This window comes from Colobus angolensis, unplaced genomic scaffold (genome assembly GCF_000951035.1).
Source record: "Colobus angolensis palliatus isolate OR3802 unplaced genomic scaffold, Cang.pa_1.0 Scaffold306, whole genome shotgun sequence".
NCBI classification, from domain to species: domain Eukaryota; kingdom Metazoa; phylum Chordata; class Mammalia; order Primates; family Cercopithecidae; genus Colobus; species Colobus angolensis.
The window spans coordinates 1,948,959-1,969,058 of NW_012116333.1; the positions used below are offsets into that span (position 1 = coordinate 1,948,959).

At 48.7% G+C, this 20,100-nt stretch overlaps 1 protein-coding gene across 3 annotated transcripts in view; it reads right to left on the reverse strand.

Annotated features, from left to right (window-relative positions):
- ARHGAP22 (Rho GTPase activating protein 22) overlaps positions 1-20,100 on the reverse strand; it is a 215,530-nt gene that overhangs the window by 146,676 nt on the left and 48,754 nt on the right. For 2 of the 3 annotated variants that reach the window (XM_011950354.1, XM_011950352.1), the window contains exon 1: positions 11,500-11,868. The exons of the other annotated variant lie outside the window; for it this stretch is intronic. In XM_011950354.1, the coding sequence (XP_011805744.1) occupies positions 11,500-11,533 (34 nt within the window). In that variant the 5' untranslated portion in view covers positions 11,534-11,868. Of the gene's footprint in view, positions 1-11,499; positions 11,869-20,100 lie in introns of those variants that run through there. 3 annotated transcript variants of the gene reach the window in all.

Sequence of the window (20,100 nt, forward strand, 5' to 3'; positions counted from 1 at the left end):
TGCAGAACAATATGCAAAATATAAAACTACAGTAGTCTCCCCTTATCTAAGAGGGGATATGTTCTTAGACCCCCAGTGGATGTTCCAGACCCCCTGGGGATGCCTGGAACTATAGGTAGTACTGAACCCTGTATACAGTTTTTCCTGTACATACATATCTATGACAAAATTTAATTAATAAATTGGCATCACACTCTTGTGCTCTGGAACCGTTAAGGGTTACTGGAAGACAAGCACTGTAATACAGCAACAGTGCATCTGATAGCTGAGATGGCTACTAAGCGACAACAGGCAGGTAGCTTAGACAGTGTGGAGATGCTGGACAAAGGGAGGATTCACATGCTGGGCAAGACAGAGTGGGACAGCGGGAGAGTCCACCATGCTACTCAGAACAGCATACAGTTTAAAACTTTTGAATTGTTTATTTCTGGACTATGGGTGTCCATGGGTAACTGAAACTACAAACATGATACTGTGGATATGGAGGAACCACTTTATATAAAAAGGAAGGAAAAACAAAAATCCTAAACAAAAGACATTGCAATGTATTCTCAGCGGGTGCTGGTGATTGTACACAGTTAGGTCTGGAAGGAACATATTCCGTCTAGAACGGTGATAATGTTCCTAAAGGGAAGCCCGGAGCTGTTATATTGTACATTTTATGAAGGGAATGAATTTTTTGATTATATAAATTACAATTAAAAGTTTTAAATGAAAGAGCTCTTTTGGAGTGGAGCTGGATCCCCTTACAGGACATCTAAAATAGCAATTAAAGGATCATTATTTGATACATGCTTATGAGTATTTATCTGAGACAAGCATCACACTAGGCTCTGGACCACAACAAGCAAGAAGGACAGAGCCTCTGCCTGCATGGAGCTCCCAAGCTAGTGGGAGAGACTAACACTGATCAGCTCACAACAAACAGGCCAGGATGCTGGTGGAAGCCTGGACCAAGCCCATCTGTGGTCCTTCCATGGGACCACCATCAGGGAACTGTGAGTGAGCACGCTGTTCCCTCTCTGCAGGTGAGCTGCTTGGGTGAGCCTGGAACTCCAGGCTGCCTCCTCCATCCTGTCTCTCTCTTGCCAACCAGGGGCTCAGTGAGGGTGTGTGGATCACTCATGGGCCCAGCCCTGCACTGACAGAGCACCTGACAGCTGCCAAAGCTCAGATATTGCTCTCTGAGATCATATGGATCATGACGGAGCTCTGCCCAAATTCTCTTGGATCCCTTTTCCTGTGTCTATTCCCCTCCCCACCCCCAACTGTGCTGTCCTTCCAACAGTCTTCCCAGGGGTGGGTGGTGGTTTCTCAGGATTGCTGGCAGGTTTTGGAAGACTGGCCTTGGGCTACTGGAGCCTGTTTTGCCCATGTACTGGGAGGGCTGGGAGTGCCTAGGAGTTTATATCATCCAACCCCCCCCCCGCCGCCCCCGACCTAGGAGCTTGAAAATCCCTAATCAACCTTATTTCTAGCTAGGTACGGGAGTGTACTTCACACTTCAGTTGGGGGCTTGGGCTGAGACCTCCCTTTCCTGTTACACCTGAAAGGGTAACAGGACCTCACTCATGTCCTGCTTTCGGATCCCCTCCCCCACCCCCCAACTGTGTCCCCTGAGGGTCTCGTTAATAGATTACTGCATGTGAATCACTATCTCAGGGTCTGCTTTGGTTTGGAGATCCCCACTGAACATATTTGATTGTTTTCAGGGCCTTTTGAATAAACTGTGGCAGCCTTTGTGTGCCTTTGGGCAGCTGCTGGGCTTTCAGTTCTGGAGATGCTCCCTGGGGTGAGGCGCCCTGCAGCAGGCCAGGGATGTTTCCTCTCTGCAGCTCTGTGAGTGCAGCCCCTAGAGCATGGAGAAGTGGCTGCAGGACAGGAGAGCTAAAACACAATTGATTTATAGAAGTCAATGAGATTTTAAAGCCGGGCTGGGAAAAGAGCAAGATGAATCTCAGAGCTGAATTGATTTAAAGGGTAAGTATTGAGGCCAAAAGACTGATTGAGGAGAGAGAGATGAGGTATTGGAAGAGGCACTCTGGAGGGGCTGGGAAGAGATGGTTTCAGAAAGTTAATGCGATTTGCCGCCAAGGCCAAAGGGGACCTCCTTCAGGGTCCCACACTGTCCTGGGAATTCTGCACGAGCATCAGATGATTTATTACCTAATGGTTCTTGAGTGCCCCTACTTTTAAAAACTTGTTTATATGTATGTATGTGTGTGTGTGTGTGTGTATATATATATATGTATGTATAATTTTATTTATTTATTTTTTTGAGATAGGGTCTTGCTGTGTCACCCAGGCTGAAGTGCAATGGCACGATCATAGCTCACTGCAGGCTCAAACTCCTAGGTTCAGATGATTCTCCTACCTCAGCCTTCTGAGTAGGTGAGATTACAGGTGTGTATGACCATGCCTGGCTAATTTTTTTTTTTCTGATAGAGATGGGGGTCTTGCTATGTTGCCCAGGTTGCTCTCGAACTCCTGGCCTTCAGCAATCCTCCTGCCTCGGCTTCCCAAAGTGCTGGAATTACAGGCATGAGCCACTACACCCAGCTTAATTTGTGACTTGCATTCTTCCTAGCTCTAATTGGCCACCTGTTTGTTCCTAGGTCTCCATCTAAGAGGTCTAGAGAATGAGCCAGGCCCTCCTAATGAGCCTCACCTCGGTGTGAAGAACTAAAGCCAATAAAGTGCACAGCCTATCCATTCCTGCCCCCAGGAGTGAAAATATTAATTTTTAAATAGTGATTAGGTAGATTAGAGAGTTTGGATTTTTTTTCATAGTGAATACCTCAGTGATTTAATCAATATAAAAGATTGCATTCTTGAAAGTTATTTTAATCAGTGCTTCCTGGGTCTGCCTCCTGGCTCAGCTGAGGCTGGTCTTCAGCAAGTGTGGTGGGAAGCCAGGAGACACCCGAAGTGTTTGCTCTTTACTTCCATGCAGGATGCAGCCCTAGATTCAAGTGGATCTGGTGTTCATTTATCCATTCTTGAGATTATGGGACCTTCTGTATGCCCACCTGTGAGAGCCACTGCATATGGAGATACAAGACACACACCTGCCCTGGCAGAGCTAACGGGGGACGGATGCCCCAACACCAGATCTTGCTGTCACATATAAAGGGAGAGGGGAGTGTGAAGGCAGCAGCAGTGAGGCAGTTGGGCTTGGGGTGGGGCTGACTGGCAGAGGCCGGGAGCCTGGGTGAGGTGAGGAGGGACAGATGAATGCGGTGAGCCTCACTGGGGGTGGAGTGTGCCCAGCAGGGGAACGGGAAGATGCAGAGAGTGAGAGGGTGAGTCCAGACCAGGAAGTCTGGCTCCACTCCCAGGCTTTCCACCCTGACTCTCATAGGACCCATGTTCCTGCCTTAGGAGAAACCATATCCTAAGCCCCTGCCAGACTAATGAAAACCACCCTCTGAGAAAGAGCAGCCTGTTGGACCTCTTCCAGCTTCTGCCTTCAACCCATTCCGTGGTCTCTCTTGCTGTGGCTCCTTGGAAGAGACCGTGCCCCCTTTTTAGGGTGTAGACAGTTTTTGCTACAGCCTTAGCCATCAGAGACATGGGTCTGATGTGGCTGTGATGTGGAGGGCCTCTGTGAGCCGGTGCCCAGCTTCCTCCCTCTCACACCACACACCTGGGTCTCTCCAAGCTGACAGGTCCCCCAGGGACCATTGTGCCACACCTCCACCCCCGTATGTCTGCCTTTCCCTTTCCCTTTCCCTGGACTCATGACTCTGCTGGTGAATCCTGACTCACTTTTGAAGCATCAGTGTCAGTGCAGTTACTTCCTAAGGTATGAAGACCCTTCTGGTAGGCTCTCAATGCCGAATGATTGACTTCCATCCATTATGCTGCCCCCAGGACCTTGCTGACACCTCTGGCTGGACATGCACCTCTCCTTCATAAACATGTATCTCATGTCTGTGAATGTGAGACAGGAATCCTCAAGTCTGAAGAGGATGGGAACTCATCAAATCCAAGAGACTGTGCCTCTGTAGATGATTCGCTTGGGTTGGGAGAAATCTGCCAACAGGATTCTCCTACCCACGGCCTGTTTCCACACATGAAAAACTAAAGGGCATGAGATTACTGATTCTCAGCCCATAATCAGAGAAGCAGCAAGCAGGAAAATGGAAAAGCAAAACTGTAGCTTAGCAGTGGGTATGGAAAGGCAGTGGAAGGTCATGGAAGATGCACAGGATTCCGAGTCCTGAGGTCCTTTACCCTCTTAGAGCCTCAGGTTTCTATCTATAAATGGGGGCCAGATACGGATCCTGCTGCTTCCTAGACAGTGGTGAGGATGGAATGAATGGGCAATTTTCTTTGAGAGCAGTGAAGTGCTGAGTGAACAGTATTGGCCCTGCTTCTTGCTCCTGCAGGCTGTGCTCCTTGGAAGCCTCTCTCCTCTCTTCTGGACTTTGTTCAGGGGCTGATGGCCCAGGACCCCAGGTGCTTGCTGTTTCTGCTCTGTTCAGATAAGCAGGCCATTCACCAAGAGCCTGGGATCGGTAAAATCAATATAATTCCATGTCGATTATAAATTTCATTTTCTGCCTGCCTATGAGCCATTAGCTTAGATCAATATATTCTCTACCCTTGGTTAAGTAATCATTGGGGCTGGTGAGGATTTCAGCAGAATCAGGGCAGGGTCCTGACTGCCTTGCTGCCTTGGACAGTGGAGTCCAAGGTGGCCTCTTGGCCCACGCCTAACTCAGTTCAGGCCTGTCTTGCAAATAAATCACTTATCCCTGTCTTCAAACAGTAAGGTCATGGCTAGTTCTCCAGCTGTCTGGGGCTACAAGGCCAGCTTGGAGCTCCTCCAGTCCAGCACTTAGCAGCATTGTGTGTTCTGAGTGTCTAAGAGCACTGGTCAGGTGGGGGCACTTATGGATGTCTAACATCTTCCATGGGAAGAGAAATTCTGTTTTCCCATCAGTTGGTCGGAGTTATCTGGGAAGAAGGAGAACATGAGGGTTGGTGGGGGAAGAGGCTTGAGTTCACAGTGTCCCTCTTCTGGGTACAAACAGCCACCTTCATCTCCTGGCATGAACCTTAGGCAGCAGCAGATGGACTGGTGGCCTAAGGGCTGGTTGGAGGGTGGTGGCTGGGAGTGTTTGTTCTCAGCTTGTGGTGTTGAAACACTCTGGTACTTACAAACTCTGCAGGGTGGGGAGGTGCCAGCTGCTGCCCAGCCCACAGCTGGCACTAGGGGAAGAGTGTCTGGAAGCAGAGGAACCCAGCTCTCCATAGATCTGCTTCAACAAAGGCCCCTGTGTCTCCCTCTCCTTCTCTGCAGGTGGCAGATAGGAAACACCCTTGCTTTCACTAGCATTTACCCTCTCTCCCTGCCCTCAGGGCCACTCCCTGTGCACCTGCTGCCCCCACTGCAGCCTGCATCATTGCCTAAGGCTCCGGCCAGGCACACCACTCCATTGTCTAAACCCTACCTGGACGTGGGACAGGCTCATTCCCTTACATCACCTTGTCCTCCCACTGCCTTCCTGCATTGCAGCCACCATAGGGGCACACTGCTTGCCCCAGGTTGCCACCTCTGGGCCTTATCACAGAGGCTTTCACAACCTGGGACGGCTCTTCTCTCTTGCTGCCTGGATCTGAGCCTGGCATGTAAATATGAAGGCATGCACTATATGTTCAGAAGCCTTTGGGTTCTGGATCCCAGCAGTGCCCCTTCCTGGTTGGGTACCCTTCCTGGCTGGCAAGTTCTTTATCGTTTCTGGGACTCAATTTCCTTATCCAAAAAATGTGGTCTTTTTCTCAATGGGAACCTTTTGAGGATGAAGGGAGATAATGCATGTGCCTGCACATGACAGGTGCAACAGGACTTCAAACAGGAAGTTCCAACAGGGCTCCAAGCCACACAGGATGTGACATTCTAAAGTGAGGGACAAACCAGGAAGCATGCTTTCAGAGAGATAGGTCACAGCCAGCTACTATGGACCTAGAAACGTTGACCTGCTCTTCTATGTTGCAAACAAAAGTGACCCTAGGGCACGTCTCTCCAGGTATGCCCAGAGTTAACCCAGGACCTGCCAGGTGGGGACATTGGAGGACACAAATAAAGTCATTTCTTGTGCTGTGCTTGCTTGACAGTGTGTCCCATGAGCTCAACAGGCATTAGTGTGGTTGTTGCAATTATTAAGCACTTGGTAAGCGCATGAAGAGTTAAATCAGGGAGGGGAAGCTATCTGAGGCTGCAGCATTTGGAATAGCCAGTCTTTTTTTCCCAGAAATATGGGAGTTGAAGTAAAAGAGCAGCCAAATCTGGGATTCTTCAACATCACCAGGTGGCAGGGGCCAAGCCCATCTGAGCCCACCACACACCTTTGCAACCATGGCTAACACCTGGCACCCCTGGCGAGGGCTAACTCCACAGGATACCCACTGCTCTGTGTCCCATAACATCCCAATTCCCCTCCCCTTTCCCACTAGGCTGCTGCTGGGCCAGGCTGACTTTCAGGGGAACAAACCTGGAACAGGCCAGGACAGAGTGGGTGGCCTGTCTCCACTTTCATTTTGGCCCCCGCACCTAGTGATAGCATTGTGTGTGCCTGCCATGGAGACAGGTGCTTGTGAGGGTTGGACAGGATTTGACAGCTTTGTATTGCTGGCATCGCTGGGGGCATGAGCTGCTCAGTGACACATCAGCCTCCATCTGCCTCTGTGCAGCACTAGATTTGGGAGGGAGGCTTCTCAGACCTCAGAGTCTTGTGTTTAAGCTGCTTCTGCTCTTATTAGTGGTGCAGTTTTGAGCATTTTACTTATATTATTCTGCCTCCATTTTCTCCCTTGTCTCACAGAGTTGGTGTAAAGATTAAAATAGGACATTTACATGTAACGCAAGGTCCAGCTTGCATCCGGCACATTCTAAACACTCAATAGAGATTCTCTCACTTTCCTCCCTTCCTTAAAGAGGAAAGTGAAAGGATAGTTTGTGGCCTTTAATGTATTAATAGTGGAAAGTCATATCCTTGATTGCATTTATGTAAAATTGAAGAATAGATAAGATCACTCTAGGGTGCTAGAAATCAGAAAGGTGTCGCTCTGGTTGGGAGAAGGGTCGGGATGACTGGGAAGACACAGGAGAAAACCTCCTAAGCTTAAAGGAAAATGCTTTCTATCTTGATCTTCAGGCTGGTCACTGAGAGAACACTTAAGATTTGTGCATTTTACTCTGTAAATTATGCCTCAATAAGAAAATCTTGAAATTTTGAGAAATAAACAATGAAAAATCCTAGAAGAGTATTCAAAAAAAAAAAAAAAAAATCAGGCTGCAATGTGATTTGAGGCCACTCTTGTTCAAAGATCCCCAAACTGGAAACTTTTATTTCCTCTAATCAGGTTCCCCTGGATTTGTCCTGGACCCTTTACTGATCTGAGGGCCTCTGTAACTTCATTTCACTTTTGAGCAAATTTTTAGAAGGGACTGACAAGAGATAGCTTGGTCCTCTCCATGGGGTGGAACACCTGGCTAGTGGCAGAGGATGTCCAGGCTTGGGCACCTCTGCTGTCACAGAAGGTGTCAGCTACAAACAGCAGTGCCAAGGCCTGGCCTGGAAGTAGAGACTGCTGGGTGAGTTCCCTTTGGCCCTTCTTCTCCAGAGCAGGCTCCTCTGAGGCCTCCTGTCCCTGGCTAAGTAAGCTCCAGCCCACAACCTGGATGCACCCCTCCATGAGCGGTTCTAATACGCCCCTTCCTCAGCATACCTTACTGACCACTCTGCTAGACCTCCGTCCTCTCTCTGAATTAGGCAAAGTCAGATGCTGTGTCACCTAATTAGGTAACTGTTCCTTAGCTGCTTCACTCTCAGGGCCATGACGGTGGTGAGGGCTCTCATAGGGAGCCCTCACGGTACCTGACAAGCCTGGGCAGGGGCATCATAGCATGGCCAAAGGCATATCCTGGAAGCCACAACATTCATAACTAAGCAATCTGAGGAGCACTGCTAACCCTATGAGTGTCCCTGAAGGGCAGAATCTTCCAGGGCTCTGAAGGATCCCCCAGTCTGAGCAGGTATGAGGTCAGTTGACCTCTGGGCTGTCATTCCCTAACCACTTTTCAAGTAGTCCTACAGTCTTGGGGCAAAACCCAGCAGTGTCCTATCCCTTTACTTCCATTCCCCACCCCACAGAGGCAGCCACTTTCAACCTTTGTCATTGGTTCTTTTGGTATCACTTCTATGTTTCCAGATAGTGTTTATTTATTGCCACTTCTTGATTTTTTCCTTTTAAGTGTTATCTATTAACTTCTTACTATAAAAGATGAAGATTTTGTTTCTTTTACTCCCTTTTCCCCACCATCCATAAGCACCCACTCCACCCTCCCAATATAGTTATATTATCATTTTGGTTAGATTAACTACAGAATTTCCATTATTAGCACCATTTAATTGCTAGTCCCACTTGAGGTATGTCGTATATGATAATAATTTTTCTTTCGTGAATCACTTTTGTTTTCCCTGGAGTTCATAATTGCCTTGCTTTTTTATTTGCTTAGTTTTCTGCTAGGTATCAATAATCCAACCTTAAACATTCTATCAGTTGTCTAAATCTAATCTCCATGTGTTTAGATGCACCTTCTTAAAAATATCCTTGCATTTTATCACTGAAAGAACCTATAGCTGTCATGGAGATGTACAGGGCCAGGTGCAGTGGTCTTCAGATAGTGTTGGGTTAGGGAGAAGGCAGAGGCCTTAGCATTGGACAGACAAATTTACATCCCACATTTATTGGCTGGGCAACCATGATTCTTCTACATCTATCAAAATGGTAACAATGATATCACATTAGAGTGTAGTCATGAGAATTAAATGAGGTACAACAAAAGTGCCTGGAGCATAGGTACACTATAAATGTTGGTTTACTTTCTTGTGGGACAATCACAAGAATAAGGTCATTGAAGTTACTTCATCACACTAATAGAGCTTTCTCTCCCCACCCCCAAAGTATTGACCAGGCTCTGAACATTCATCAAGGCTCCTAAGACATTGACACTCCTGCTACGGGAGATGGTGAAAGCTCCTGTAACTTTGTCCATCAATCTGATGATTTCCTTTAAAAGAAGGAGCCTCCTTAATAGCAACATCAATTTTATTTGGAAACATTGCAAACAAAGACAGAAATTCTAAAAGGAAAATGTATACAAGTTAAAAACATGTAAATCTAGAAAAAAACCACTCTAATATAAAAATAAAGGGCAAGCAACAAATTAGGAAAATATTTGTAACACATGAGTCAGTGAAAGGCGAGGTCAAATTTCCTAAGTACCGGGCCAGCTAGGGTAGAGACAGTGCTCCAGCCACCCAGGCAAATGCTTTCTCCTCTATCCAGCTATTCATCCATTCAAAAAACATAGGTTGAGTGTCCACCTGGTACCTGGCATTGGGGGCATAATGATGCCCCCAAACAGAAATGGTTCCTGCTCTCATGGAGCTCATGAAGCATGCAAGTGACAGTTATTCACCAAACAGTCACACTCAGGAGTATACAACTGCAACCTATGGTAAATACCATAAAGAAAAGGAGAGCTGGAGCAGAGGATCCAGCCTAGACTGGGGTGTGTGGGAAGACTTCCCTGGCTGGCAACACTTGAATTATACTATAACTGGAGGGTGACTAGGAATTAAGGGGTGTGTGTGTGTGTATGTTTGCATGCATGAATGCATGTGCACACACATACATGCTTGCATGTGTGCAAATGTGAACGTAGGAGGCATTCCAGGGGAAAGAAGGATGTGCAAAAGCCCCATGGTGGAAGGTTCATAGAACACTGAGAACTGGAAGAGGGCCCTATGGCTGGCCTATATGCACTAGATGCCAGTAGCACCCCTCAGTTGGAATAACCAAAAATACTCCAAACAATGCCAGATGTTCCCTAGGGGGGGCAAATTGCTCCTGGTTGAGAACCATTGACTTAAAACAAACATTTATGATAAACCTTGGATTTCAAAGACAGGCTGCCTGTAAGCCGCTTTGCTGAAGCACTGGTCTCTTACCAGCACTGTCCAATAGAAATATAAAAAATACAATATGAGTCACATATGTACTTGTAAATGTTCTAGTAGCTATAGTAAAAGAATGTAAAACAGGTAAAATTAATTTTAATAATGGATTTTATTTAACCCAATATATCCAAAATGTTGTCATTTCAGTAAAATAATTATTAATGAGATATTGTACATTTTGTTTTGTACTAAATCATCAAAATTTGGTATGTCTTTTTCTCAGTTTGGTCTAGTGACATGCCAAGTGCTTAGTAGCCACATGTAGCCAGTGGCCAGCTCATTACACAGGAGTGGGAGGGTGGAACTAAGCTCCCACAGAGGCATCTGGCCTGTCCTATCCCTTGGGTCATCACCAGACTTGCTCCCTCCTCAGCAGAGCCATGCAAGGTCCTCCTTTGCCCACTGGGGTACACAGGTTTCAGCCCATCCAGAAGCACCCCACAGAGGGGTTCTGATGGCTGTGGAACACACTGGAAGGCCAGTCCCATCCAGGAAAATCATTCAAGGGCTTGCAGGGTGCTAATAAGATGGGTGTGTTCCCTGTGAACCCACAGGAGGCTGGAGGCTCCCAGCTGCAAACACCTGGTGAGACACAAACTGTTTCCAAGCTCCCAGGCAAATGCTCCATCCACCTCCAAAGACCCATCCTCCACTTCATTGTTTACAAAAGGAGCTCAGGTCTACCAGATAGTGGCCACCTGAAAAGACACATTCTATTTTTGTAAAAGACAGATGTTCTCATTCAAAATGACACTTTCTGTGGCCAAGAAGTTGTCCATGGAGATGCTGTCTCTAGTCCCATACAGTGGCCAAGTCTTCAGGTCACTGTGCTGGGTCACTGGCTGGACACAAGCTGACTAGCCCAGTCCTGGACTCTCCTGACTCCCATCTCTTGCTGGTCTGAGTCTGCTCCCCCATCCACCTGTCCTGCCCCCAGGCACTGCAGCTCTCTGGGTGTTCTCCTGGCAGGAAAGCCTGCCTGCTCCTGGCCTGCTTGAGGAAATGCTGCCTGCAGAACAGCAGGAATGAAGACCCTCGCTTGCACCCAGCTGTCTCTAGAAGCCAGGGCATTGCCTTCCCTGGTAAGTGGTGCTTCTGTGTTGGCCACAGGGCAAATCTTGGGCATTTCCCTCTCAGTAAAGAAGCAAAGTTTCCTTAAAGTTGCCACCAGGTCACTTGGAGCGACCGCGGGCCTCTGCAAAATGTGGAATGTGGGGCGAAGTGTGCATACCCACTGGACACTAAACTGGCCACCGCCCTTTTGCAACTTCAGGTCGGGTCCCCACACAGCCCAGGAGTTTCACGAGGAAGGGCACTTCCTCAGGAGGATGCTCACTGTTCAGCGGCAATGGTCCCAGAACACCCGCCCCGCGTGACACACGGCGTGACAGCTGGCCAAGTGTCCGCGCACCTTTGCCAAGAGGCACGTGCGGTGCCCAGAAAAACCCCAGAAAGTTGGACTTACCTCTCCTGGCCTGCCTGATCTTTGGGCTCAGCATGTTCTTGCAGCCGTCTGGCCAGCCCCGCGGGGCCGATCATGCTGTCATCCACTTGCTTTTGCTCGTCCTCGCGCCCAGTCGCCCCTCATGCCCTGCTCGCTCGGGGCCCCGTGGCCGCTGGCGTGACCCGTCAGGCTCCCTTGGCTACCTCTCCCGGCTCCGGACAGACGGCTCGCCTTGGACTACATAAATCTCGATGCATTATTTATCCATCCCAGAATTAATTCCCATCCAAGCGGACCATTAAAGCCTCAGTAATCACTGCTGATCAATCACCGGACCAGGGCGGGGCAGTTCCTCTGCCCGGCCTGGGCGCACGCGTGGCTGTCCAAGCTGAGCGCGGGGGCGGGGCGGGGCCGAGAGGGGCGGGGCCAGCCGAAGAAGCCAGGCGCGGTCCTGGCCGGGGAGAGGGTACTGGGGTTCCGGCAGTTCTCTGCTGGGACTGGAGGAAATGCGCCTTTCTGCCCCCGCCTAGGAGCCGCACTCCCTGCCAAGCCCCGGGTGGGAGAGCGCTTTGATGAGAGAGTAGCCGAGACCCCCACGCAGGGCCCAGCCCACGGGGACCCGCTTATGAGCTCACTGTTTTAAGTGTTGAAAGTCGGGTGCGTCTGGGAAGGAGCAAGCAGCCTGGCAATGTAAACTCCTCAGGAGACTCCCAACAGGAAGATGCCTGTTAGGGATACTATTTATGCCTCCTTAGTAAGGTGACAGTAATAAGAGGCCAGGAAGCACTTAACTCAGGGCTCTTCACATAGGAATATCTGAATTGAATAGTGAATCTCTGCTAATTGCTATGTTTCTGTTTGATGCTGGCATAATTTTAAAGGGTGCATACGGGGGCTTTGTGAGGAGGGGAATCCAGCCTCAAGATGCTAAAAATTACCCAAGGAATGCAATCATAACAATAGCTATCATTTATTAGGCACCTACTATGTGTCAGGCACTGAGGCTGGTGCTTTACATTTAATATCTCATTTAACTCTCAAACTCCTGAGGCAGGTGTTATATATATAGCATTTCAAATCTGGAAAACAAGGCACAGCAAGGTTGAATCACCTGCCCAAAGTCATACAGTACCGAGCGGCAGGGTGGGCAGCGGAACCCAGGGCTGTGTCTACGGCTCCTGCCGCTCTGTGATGCCACCCTCTCCACCCTATTCCCATCACTGCATGGTAACAGCTCCTGGCTTGAGACCCCAATGAACCTGCTGAACGGTGACCTGCCTCTGTGCCCCTGATAATCACTCCATGTATCTTCTTAGGCATCTGAGCGTGGGTCTGGCCATTTGGGCCTGAGGATTGTGTGACCCTTTCAGTAGCTGGCAAAGAGGGATTTGAACAATGCCCTCCCCTGCTCAGATGGCCATGCCCTCCATCTGACCCTCCCCACTCCCTCCAGTGCCCCATGTCCACAGATCCCCAAGGGTCCTATTGGTGTGTAATCAACTTTAGCAGCTGGAGCAGGAGAGGGCCCACCAGGAGATCACTGTGGCAATCCTCCCTAGGGAAGAGTGTGCCCTGTGGAGAGGGGAGGACTGCAGAGTAAGGAGGAAGACTCACCAGGATGTGGTGAGCTGCATGGCCGAGCTGGTGGGAGAAGGTGGAGTCCCTGGAGACAAAGCTGTCTTACTCAGCATCAAGTCGCTTATTCTGGTCTTCAGCTGCTCCTCAGAGGGATGAATGAGTAACTTGGCATAACATTCCAGGTTCTTTCATGGTAGCATCCATGGTCTGCTCTCTGACCTATCTCTTGCTGATGTGCTATACAACCATATGCACATACAGCGCCTGCTCCTGTGTGCCCCATTGACTTTGCACATGCCCCGCTCCTGTGTATTCCTGTTCTTGCATGTGCAGCCCCTGCTCTTCTGTGCCTCCGTGTCTTTGCATGTGTAGCTCCCTCTTTCTGGAATGCCCTTCCTCACATTATCTTGTCCTTCTTTGGGCAATTCCCCAATGAAATTCTCCTGATTCCGCCAGCAGAATGAGCCGCTAAGCACTTCCCCTGGGTCCTTATCTATGTCCCTGGACTGCCCCTCTTGTATACCCTCCCTGAGCCTTAGGCTGACTCAGGCCAGAAGCCTCACAGGAAATTCTGGCTTGATGGGCAGATCCAAGAAATACCACTGAATGACAGAACTGACCTCCTTTTCCTTTAAAGCCAGGTACAAGCCCTGGCTGGGACACGGGCCACCCAGGAGGAGTAGGGAGAATATCAAGCTAGAAAATCTCATGTCGACAGCAGCGTCATAGGGCAAGTCCTGTGGCCTGTGACAATGTCTTGAGCAATCAGGGAGCCATTTGTGAGTAATGCAGCCTGGACCACTTTATCCAAGTCAGAGGCAAGGAAATGCCCTGAGACTTAGTCTGGGTTCACTCATACTTGTTTTGGTTAAGAAACCACCCCCAGGCCCTTTTCCTGTGCAGCTGTTTTCCCTGATGATATTAAGTCACTGTGTTCACTCGCCTGCTTTTCTGGGGATCAGAGCTGGAAGTGGACAAAACCACAGGCTCTGGGCTCACACCCAGAAGTCAGGCTGGGAAAAGGGCAGGAACTGATCTGGATTCTGCATCTGAGAAGGCTGGGGGAATGGGGCAGGTGGGCAAAGTAGCTCTTTTCTCCTTTCCACCCTCAGACTGTGCTCTCAGTATTTCCTGAGATGAAGGGTCCATAGAGGCAGGAATTGGAGCTCCTCCATCCTGAAGTTTACCAGCCCAGATCTGCAGGGCCCTGGGAGCCTCCCACTTCCTCTTCGGTGGCTTGTGGAAGGATGGAGTGGGGACAAGGGCAGGGCAAAGGGATCTGTTGAACATGTGACATCCTATAAGCTTTTATTTGAAGAACCAGCCCTACTCTTCTCACTTATAAGTGGGACACAGAGACCAAGGAGTGGGAGACACAGGTCTAGCTTAGCAGTGGCGACAGAGAGATGCCTCCCTCTCCACTGCCCTGTGACTGCCTAAACGGTGCTGCCCCTTTCCAGCAGTGGTCCCGGGTCTGCCTTCACCTGGTTTCCTGCCTTGAATCATTCAGTATTTTCTAAGGGCTGTTCAGGGACAGGAGCTGAAGGATATGTGGAGAGCACTGAATGGACAGAACTCCCCAGAAGGCATCTATTGAAATGCACACTTGTTGGTGGGATGGCTGCCAATCAGCATCAACTGGCCCGGAGCCAGGATGCCTTCAAAACAGTAGTTCCTAACCTTGGCTACACATTAGGGAGCTCTGACAGTGAATTCCCATGTCCCACCATCAGTGGCTCTGATTTAACTAGTCTGGAGGGTTTACTGTCATTGGGAGCTATAAAAGCTCCTCTAGGGATTCAGCCAGGGTTGAGAACCACGGCTTTAGAAAACAACTGCATTTGGGGTGTTTGCTGGCTGCCATCCTGAGGGAGGTTCTTCTCAGGGAGAGGCACATCTGCCAATAAATCTCCTGGTCAGAAAGTGGAAAGGGCATCTGTCCCAAGCCCCACCTTGAGACAACTCCATGCAGAGACACAGGTGCTGTTGGATACTCTGTGCACTGCGCAAAGGTGTCCAGTAGAGGGAGGTAAGAAGGCTGAATTTGGGCTCCATTGGCAAAGCCATGTGTTCCAGCACAGGGAGGTGGGGAGCTGTGCAGCTAGAAGAGGGAGCTTTCCTCTAATTTGCACAAAGGCGACGTATAGATAGCAGAGCCCTGCTTCTCCTGTTCCAGAAGCTGCATGGAGGACCAGAGTAAGCCCTTCTGGAGGCAGAGGAGAGAAACAATGCTACTCTGGCTTTGTGATGCCTGCGCAGGGGTCACCAGCACCTGGGTCCCCAGCCTGCCTGCTTAGCACGCTCGCTGTTCCTGCTGCCAGGAGGCTGATGCCACAACTCCCTTGTGTGTCACTCAGGGTCTTCATGGGCAGCTCCCACCCTCATGCTTTGGTTTCTCCTTCTGTCTATCCCAGTAGTGGGCTGGACCAGCTAGAGAGTACCAGTGACATAACTGATGGTTACATTTTCAGGAGTTTTGTAAGCCAGTTGTTTAGCAAGAATGTCATTAGAAATTAATATATATAAACTTACAATTAAATAAACTATTTAAGACAAAGATAACAAGCACTAAAAACTCATAATTTCCAAATCATTTTACTACATTTTATTATTCTTAAGGTAATTGACATCTATTGTTTCTACATGGTGGATAATATATATTGGGTTGCTGCCATGCATCTCTTTTCAACTCTAATGTTGAGTGACATCATGCTGGTAGTTTGAAATTGAATGTTGTGGGAGTATTTACACCAGGAAAACCAGCAAATGCAGTAAATCAGAGCTTAAATGTTTTGTTTTGTTTTGTTTTTCTTCTACAGAGCTGGTTGTTAAGCATGTGTCAGCACACCTCTGGCCCGTTTCCACCACATTCACTCTGTCTGCCCCAGTCACTGTAGACTCCCTGTTCTAGGTAAAGGATGCCAATTCTCCACCTGAATCTGTTCTCCCCTTCTTCCTGGGAACACATAGATGTTCTACATTTCCAGCATCCTTGCCGTTAGGTATGACTGCATCCTGGCCATTATACATGAGCAGAAGTGATGTGGTTACTTCTAGGCCTGGCTTCCAGGACTCCTTCTCTTGCCACTCTTCTAAGCTCATTTCCCTTTCCTGGTTGACTGGGATAGGACCACTTTGAAATTCCTATGTGGAATATGGTAGAATCCCTGCAGTCTGGGGCCCTGAATGACTGCATGGAGCCAAGCCCTCACTGTTAACCCAGAAGCATCTTGAGAGAAAGAGAAATTAACTTATACTGTATCGAGTCATTTCATAGTTGGTCCTCTTCATTACTACAGCCGACATTCTCACTGGATACACACTCCACTATGCCTGCCCTTTTTTGCCTCCTGAACTTTGATGCATCCCTCTAGACCTTGTTCCAGCACCACCTCCTTGCTCAGTGCTCTATGGTTAGAGTTCGGCACCTTTAACATTTCCCATATCACCCATGCCCAAGGCCATGGGGACCTTCTACAAGGACTGTTGTGAGATCTTTAGAGGAGTATGAGTTTTTCCTGACCCCTCACCCATAATTTGAATATCATCTACATATAAAACCTATCATATGCTGAATTAAAAAGTATTCTTCCTAGATATTTAAATTGGGAAACTGTGTGGGATTCATCAAAGTTGAACTTTTGCGCCACTTTGGTGGCCTTGCCCTGCTTGTACTGTAAGCCTGTCCTTGGTCATCTTGCCATTGGGCACTTGGGCACTGCAGGCTGCTCTGTCATAGAGGGAATGGCCTTTCTCTCCACCCACTGTTCCTGGCTTCAGCTCTGCTGCCTTGGGCCTAAAGTCTGTCTTGCTGGCTCCACCATCTCTGTTCCCTTGCCTTGGCTTTTAGTTTTAGTTTTGTCCACACCCTGCATCCATGGCATACCCTCCCTTTGACAGCCCAGGACCCCAGAAGGGGTCTAAAACCTGGACTTCTACCTATCTGGGGTCTTTGTTGTCTTGGGATCCTGGACAGAAGGACAAAGATACAGAATTAGGTACTAGGAAACCACCCAGATATACCGAGCAAGAGAGTTCAGACTGGAGCAGAGAGGCTTTGCTTGGAAAGCCCCTGGATTGCAACCTGTACCCTTGGGCATAATTTCTAGAGTTGTTCAGCCCTGGTCTGCGAGAAAGGTGGCTTAGGGGCACTGCATTGGCTCAGACACCATAACCATAACCTTTTGTTCCAACCACTGTTGTAGCACTTGTCACACATTACCTTTAACTTTACAACAGCTAAGTCAGAGGATGTATAGTGTGTGCTGAATAGATGAATGAGTGGTGCCTCAGCTGGGTTCCAGTGGCAGATACTGAGATAAGAGTGTTTTTTAGGGATTAACATTTTGCTCAGGAAAGGAGGGAAGCAGGGACAGGGAGGAAGGTATCAGAGCACACTGCACACCTGACAGTATTGCTGCCAGCCCAGCTGGCACTCTGAGCACATGACCCACTGGAGGGGCCTGGCTTTGGGTGGAGGTGGCCAGGACTTGTGCAGTCATTGGCTTGGAGCCACCCAGGAAGAGAGTGAAGTTGGCTGGAAAGCTAAGCCTCACCCTGAAAGAGCTAACAGCTAGCAGCTGTCAGCTGACTTCACTCCTGCAGTTGGGCAGTGAGTCCTTTTCGGAAGCAGGTTCAGAGCAGCTTAGTTCCATGCCTACCACACTTGGGCTTTAGAGCTTGCAGACTCAATTTTAAGCCTCTGTAAATGTTGGATTCAGGGAAATACTACTCACCTAGGACTCTTTGATCCACTTGGACAACTATCTGGGCTCCCCATTGAATTGAACAACTTTCAGATAAAGAATTTATTCAGCTGTAAAGTCTGTGGATTTCTCACAAGGGGAAGCTTCTATTAGAGTGAGTGTAGGACTGATAGTAGCACAGGCCCTGCCTGTGAGTGCTGGGTTCTCACAGGGTACCTTGGGAAGCGGCTTCGGAAAGACCCTAGCTTACCAGGCCTGACACCCTGGGCTAGGCAGTGTCCTTGCTTCCAGGAGTCAGAGGCTGAGACGAAAGAGTGAAACGTGTCCTCGCTATATGGCAGTTCTGTTTCTGGGTCCTGGGAACATGACACACTGAGATTCCCAAAAGCCGCCTCCTTTCCTAGAAAAGAAGGGGAGCAGTCACTGCATCAGTTGCCCAGGCTCCAAAGGCAACCCCTGCCCTTCCACAATGGTACCAACAAGGAAGCGGGTCTGAAATGATTCCCTTCCCTGAAGCTTAGGTAAAGAGTCAGATTTTAGAAAATGATAAATCACCATTGTGATCAGCTTTGCATTATTGAAAAACAAGCCTTCTCCCTTGTGAAAATACCTGCTTGATGTGTTAAGGCAGGGATTGGAACAGATGGAAAGAGTGGAAATTTCCCAGGCGCCTTCTCTCATTGCTCATACCTCTCACCACAGTCAAATTCCTCCCTGCCCCTCTCTTCTGCACAGATGCCACACCCTTGATCCCTCCTGTAACTTCCTCCTGCTTTCTTTTTCCTTTCCTTTCCTTTCCTTTTTCCTCTCCTCTCCTCTCCTCTCCTTTCGTCTCCTCTCCTTTCTCCTTTTGTTTTGAGATGGAATCTCGCTCTGTCACCCAGGCTGAAGTACAATGGTGCGGTCTCAGCTCACTGCAACCTCCACCTCCTGGGTTCAAGCAATTCTTCTGCCTCAGCCTCCTCAGTAGCTGGGACTATAGGTGCGTGCCACCACACACAGCTAATTTTTGTATTTTTAGTAGAGACAGCATTTTACTATGTTAGCCAGGCTGGCCTTAAACTCCTGACCTCATGATCTGCCCGCCTTGGCCTCCCAAAGTGCCAGGATTACAGGCCTGAGCCACCGCGCCCAGCCAACTTCCTCCTGCTTTTCTATCCATTTCCCCTCCTTTTGCATCTTTAATCTCTCCCTCATTGGTGCTTTTTTCCAAGTTGACAAACTCCCTCAAGTCTTTCCTGCTCTCAAGATTACGCCTCCTCTTCACCTCATCTGTTATAGTGGAATGGAACTTGTTTTTTGTCTGTACTATATCTAGGCCCTCCCTGTTTTGGAGGAATTCCTCATCTCCCTCTTTGGAAGCTACAAGAATGGATCTGTTCTATCTCTGGCAGGCAGTTGGATATGGTCATGTGGCTGAGGCTCAGCTGAGCAGATGACCCTGCCTGGGTTTTGAATGTCATCTTGAGCGTGACCCAGAGATGGACAGAGTCGACTTCTCAGCACTGGTGGCAGTGATGACACCTGCTGTGATGATGAGGCTTTTCCACAAGTGACACTCTGCAGGGGTGTCCTCCCCAGGCTCTTCCTGCAAGAAGACTATACTTGTGCTTCTTGCTTTTAGGTTCTCTGGAGCCATTTTCCAACCTGGTCCTCCAGCTTCCAAAGGATTTTTCCAATAAATTCTCTTTTCTGGCTTTAGCTAGTTTGGATTTCCTTTCTGTGACTCATAATCCACAGAATTCTGACTGATGCCCACATTATGCCTCTCTGCCATGTTCCCCATTCCTGTTCTCCTCTCTCACTTCCTAATCCTTTTAAATGGGCACAGATGGTGCAGTTCCCCACTTGTCCATTCTCTCACTGATGGCATTTCCTTCCCTATTTCCCCAGTTATACTGTCAGCCTCATCACTGTATGTCTCAGGCTAGAAACCACAGGCCATCCTTCGAAACCCTGGACTTTTGGTTAGGACAGATAGTAATCTCAGCTCACCAGAAGGTGCTGCTGGATGACGCCCTGCTACCTCTGACCAACACTTCTTTTCTCCCAACCTTTATTTTGTCCTCATCTGTTTCAAAATCCAGCTCCCATCTCCGTGTACACCTTTGGCCTTTGTGGAACCTTGTGCACATGTACTGCCTTGCTTTAGTGAAGCCTCAGTGACTCTTCTTTTAAGGCACTCTTGCCCATCACAGGCTTCTTAATGGAGCAGTTTATACTTGTCATCATGATATGGCCTCAGTAATCACTACCACTGTCATGTGACAGAAACTGTTTTCTTGGAGGTCACTGATGAGCACCTAGTTGCCAAATACCCTCAGTACTAATCTATCCT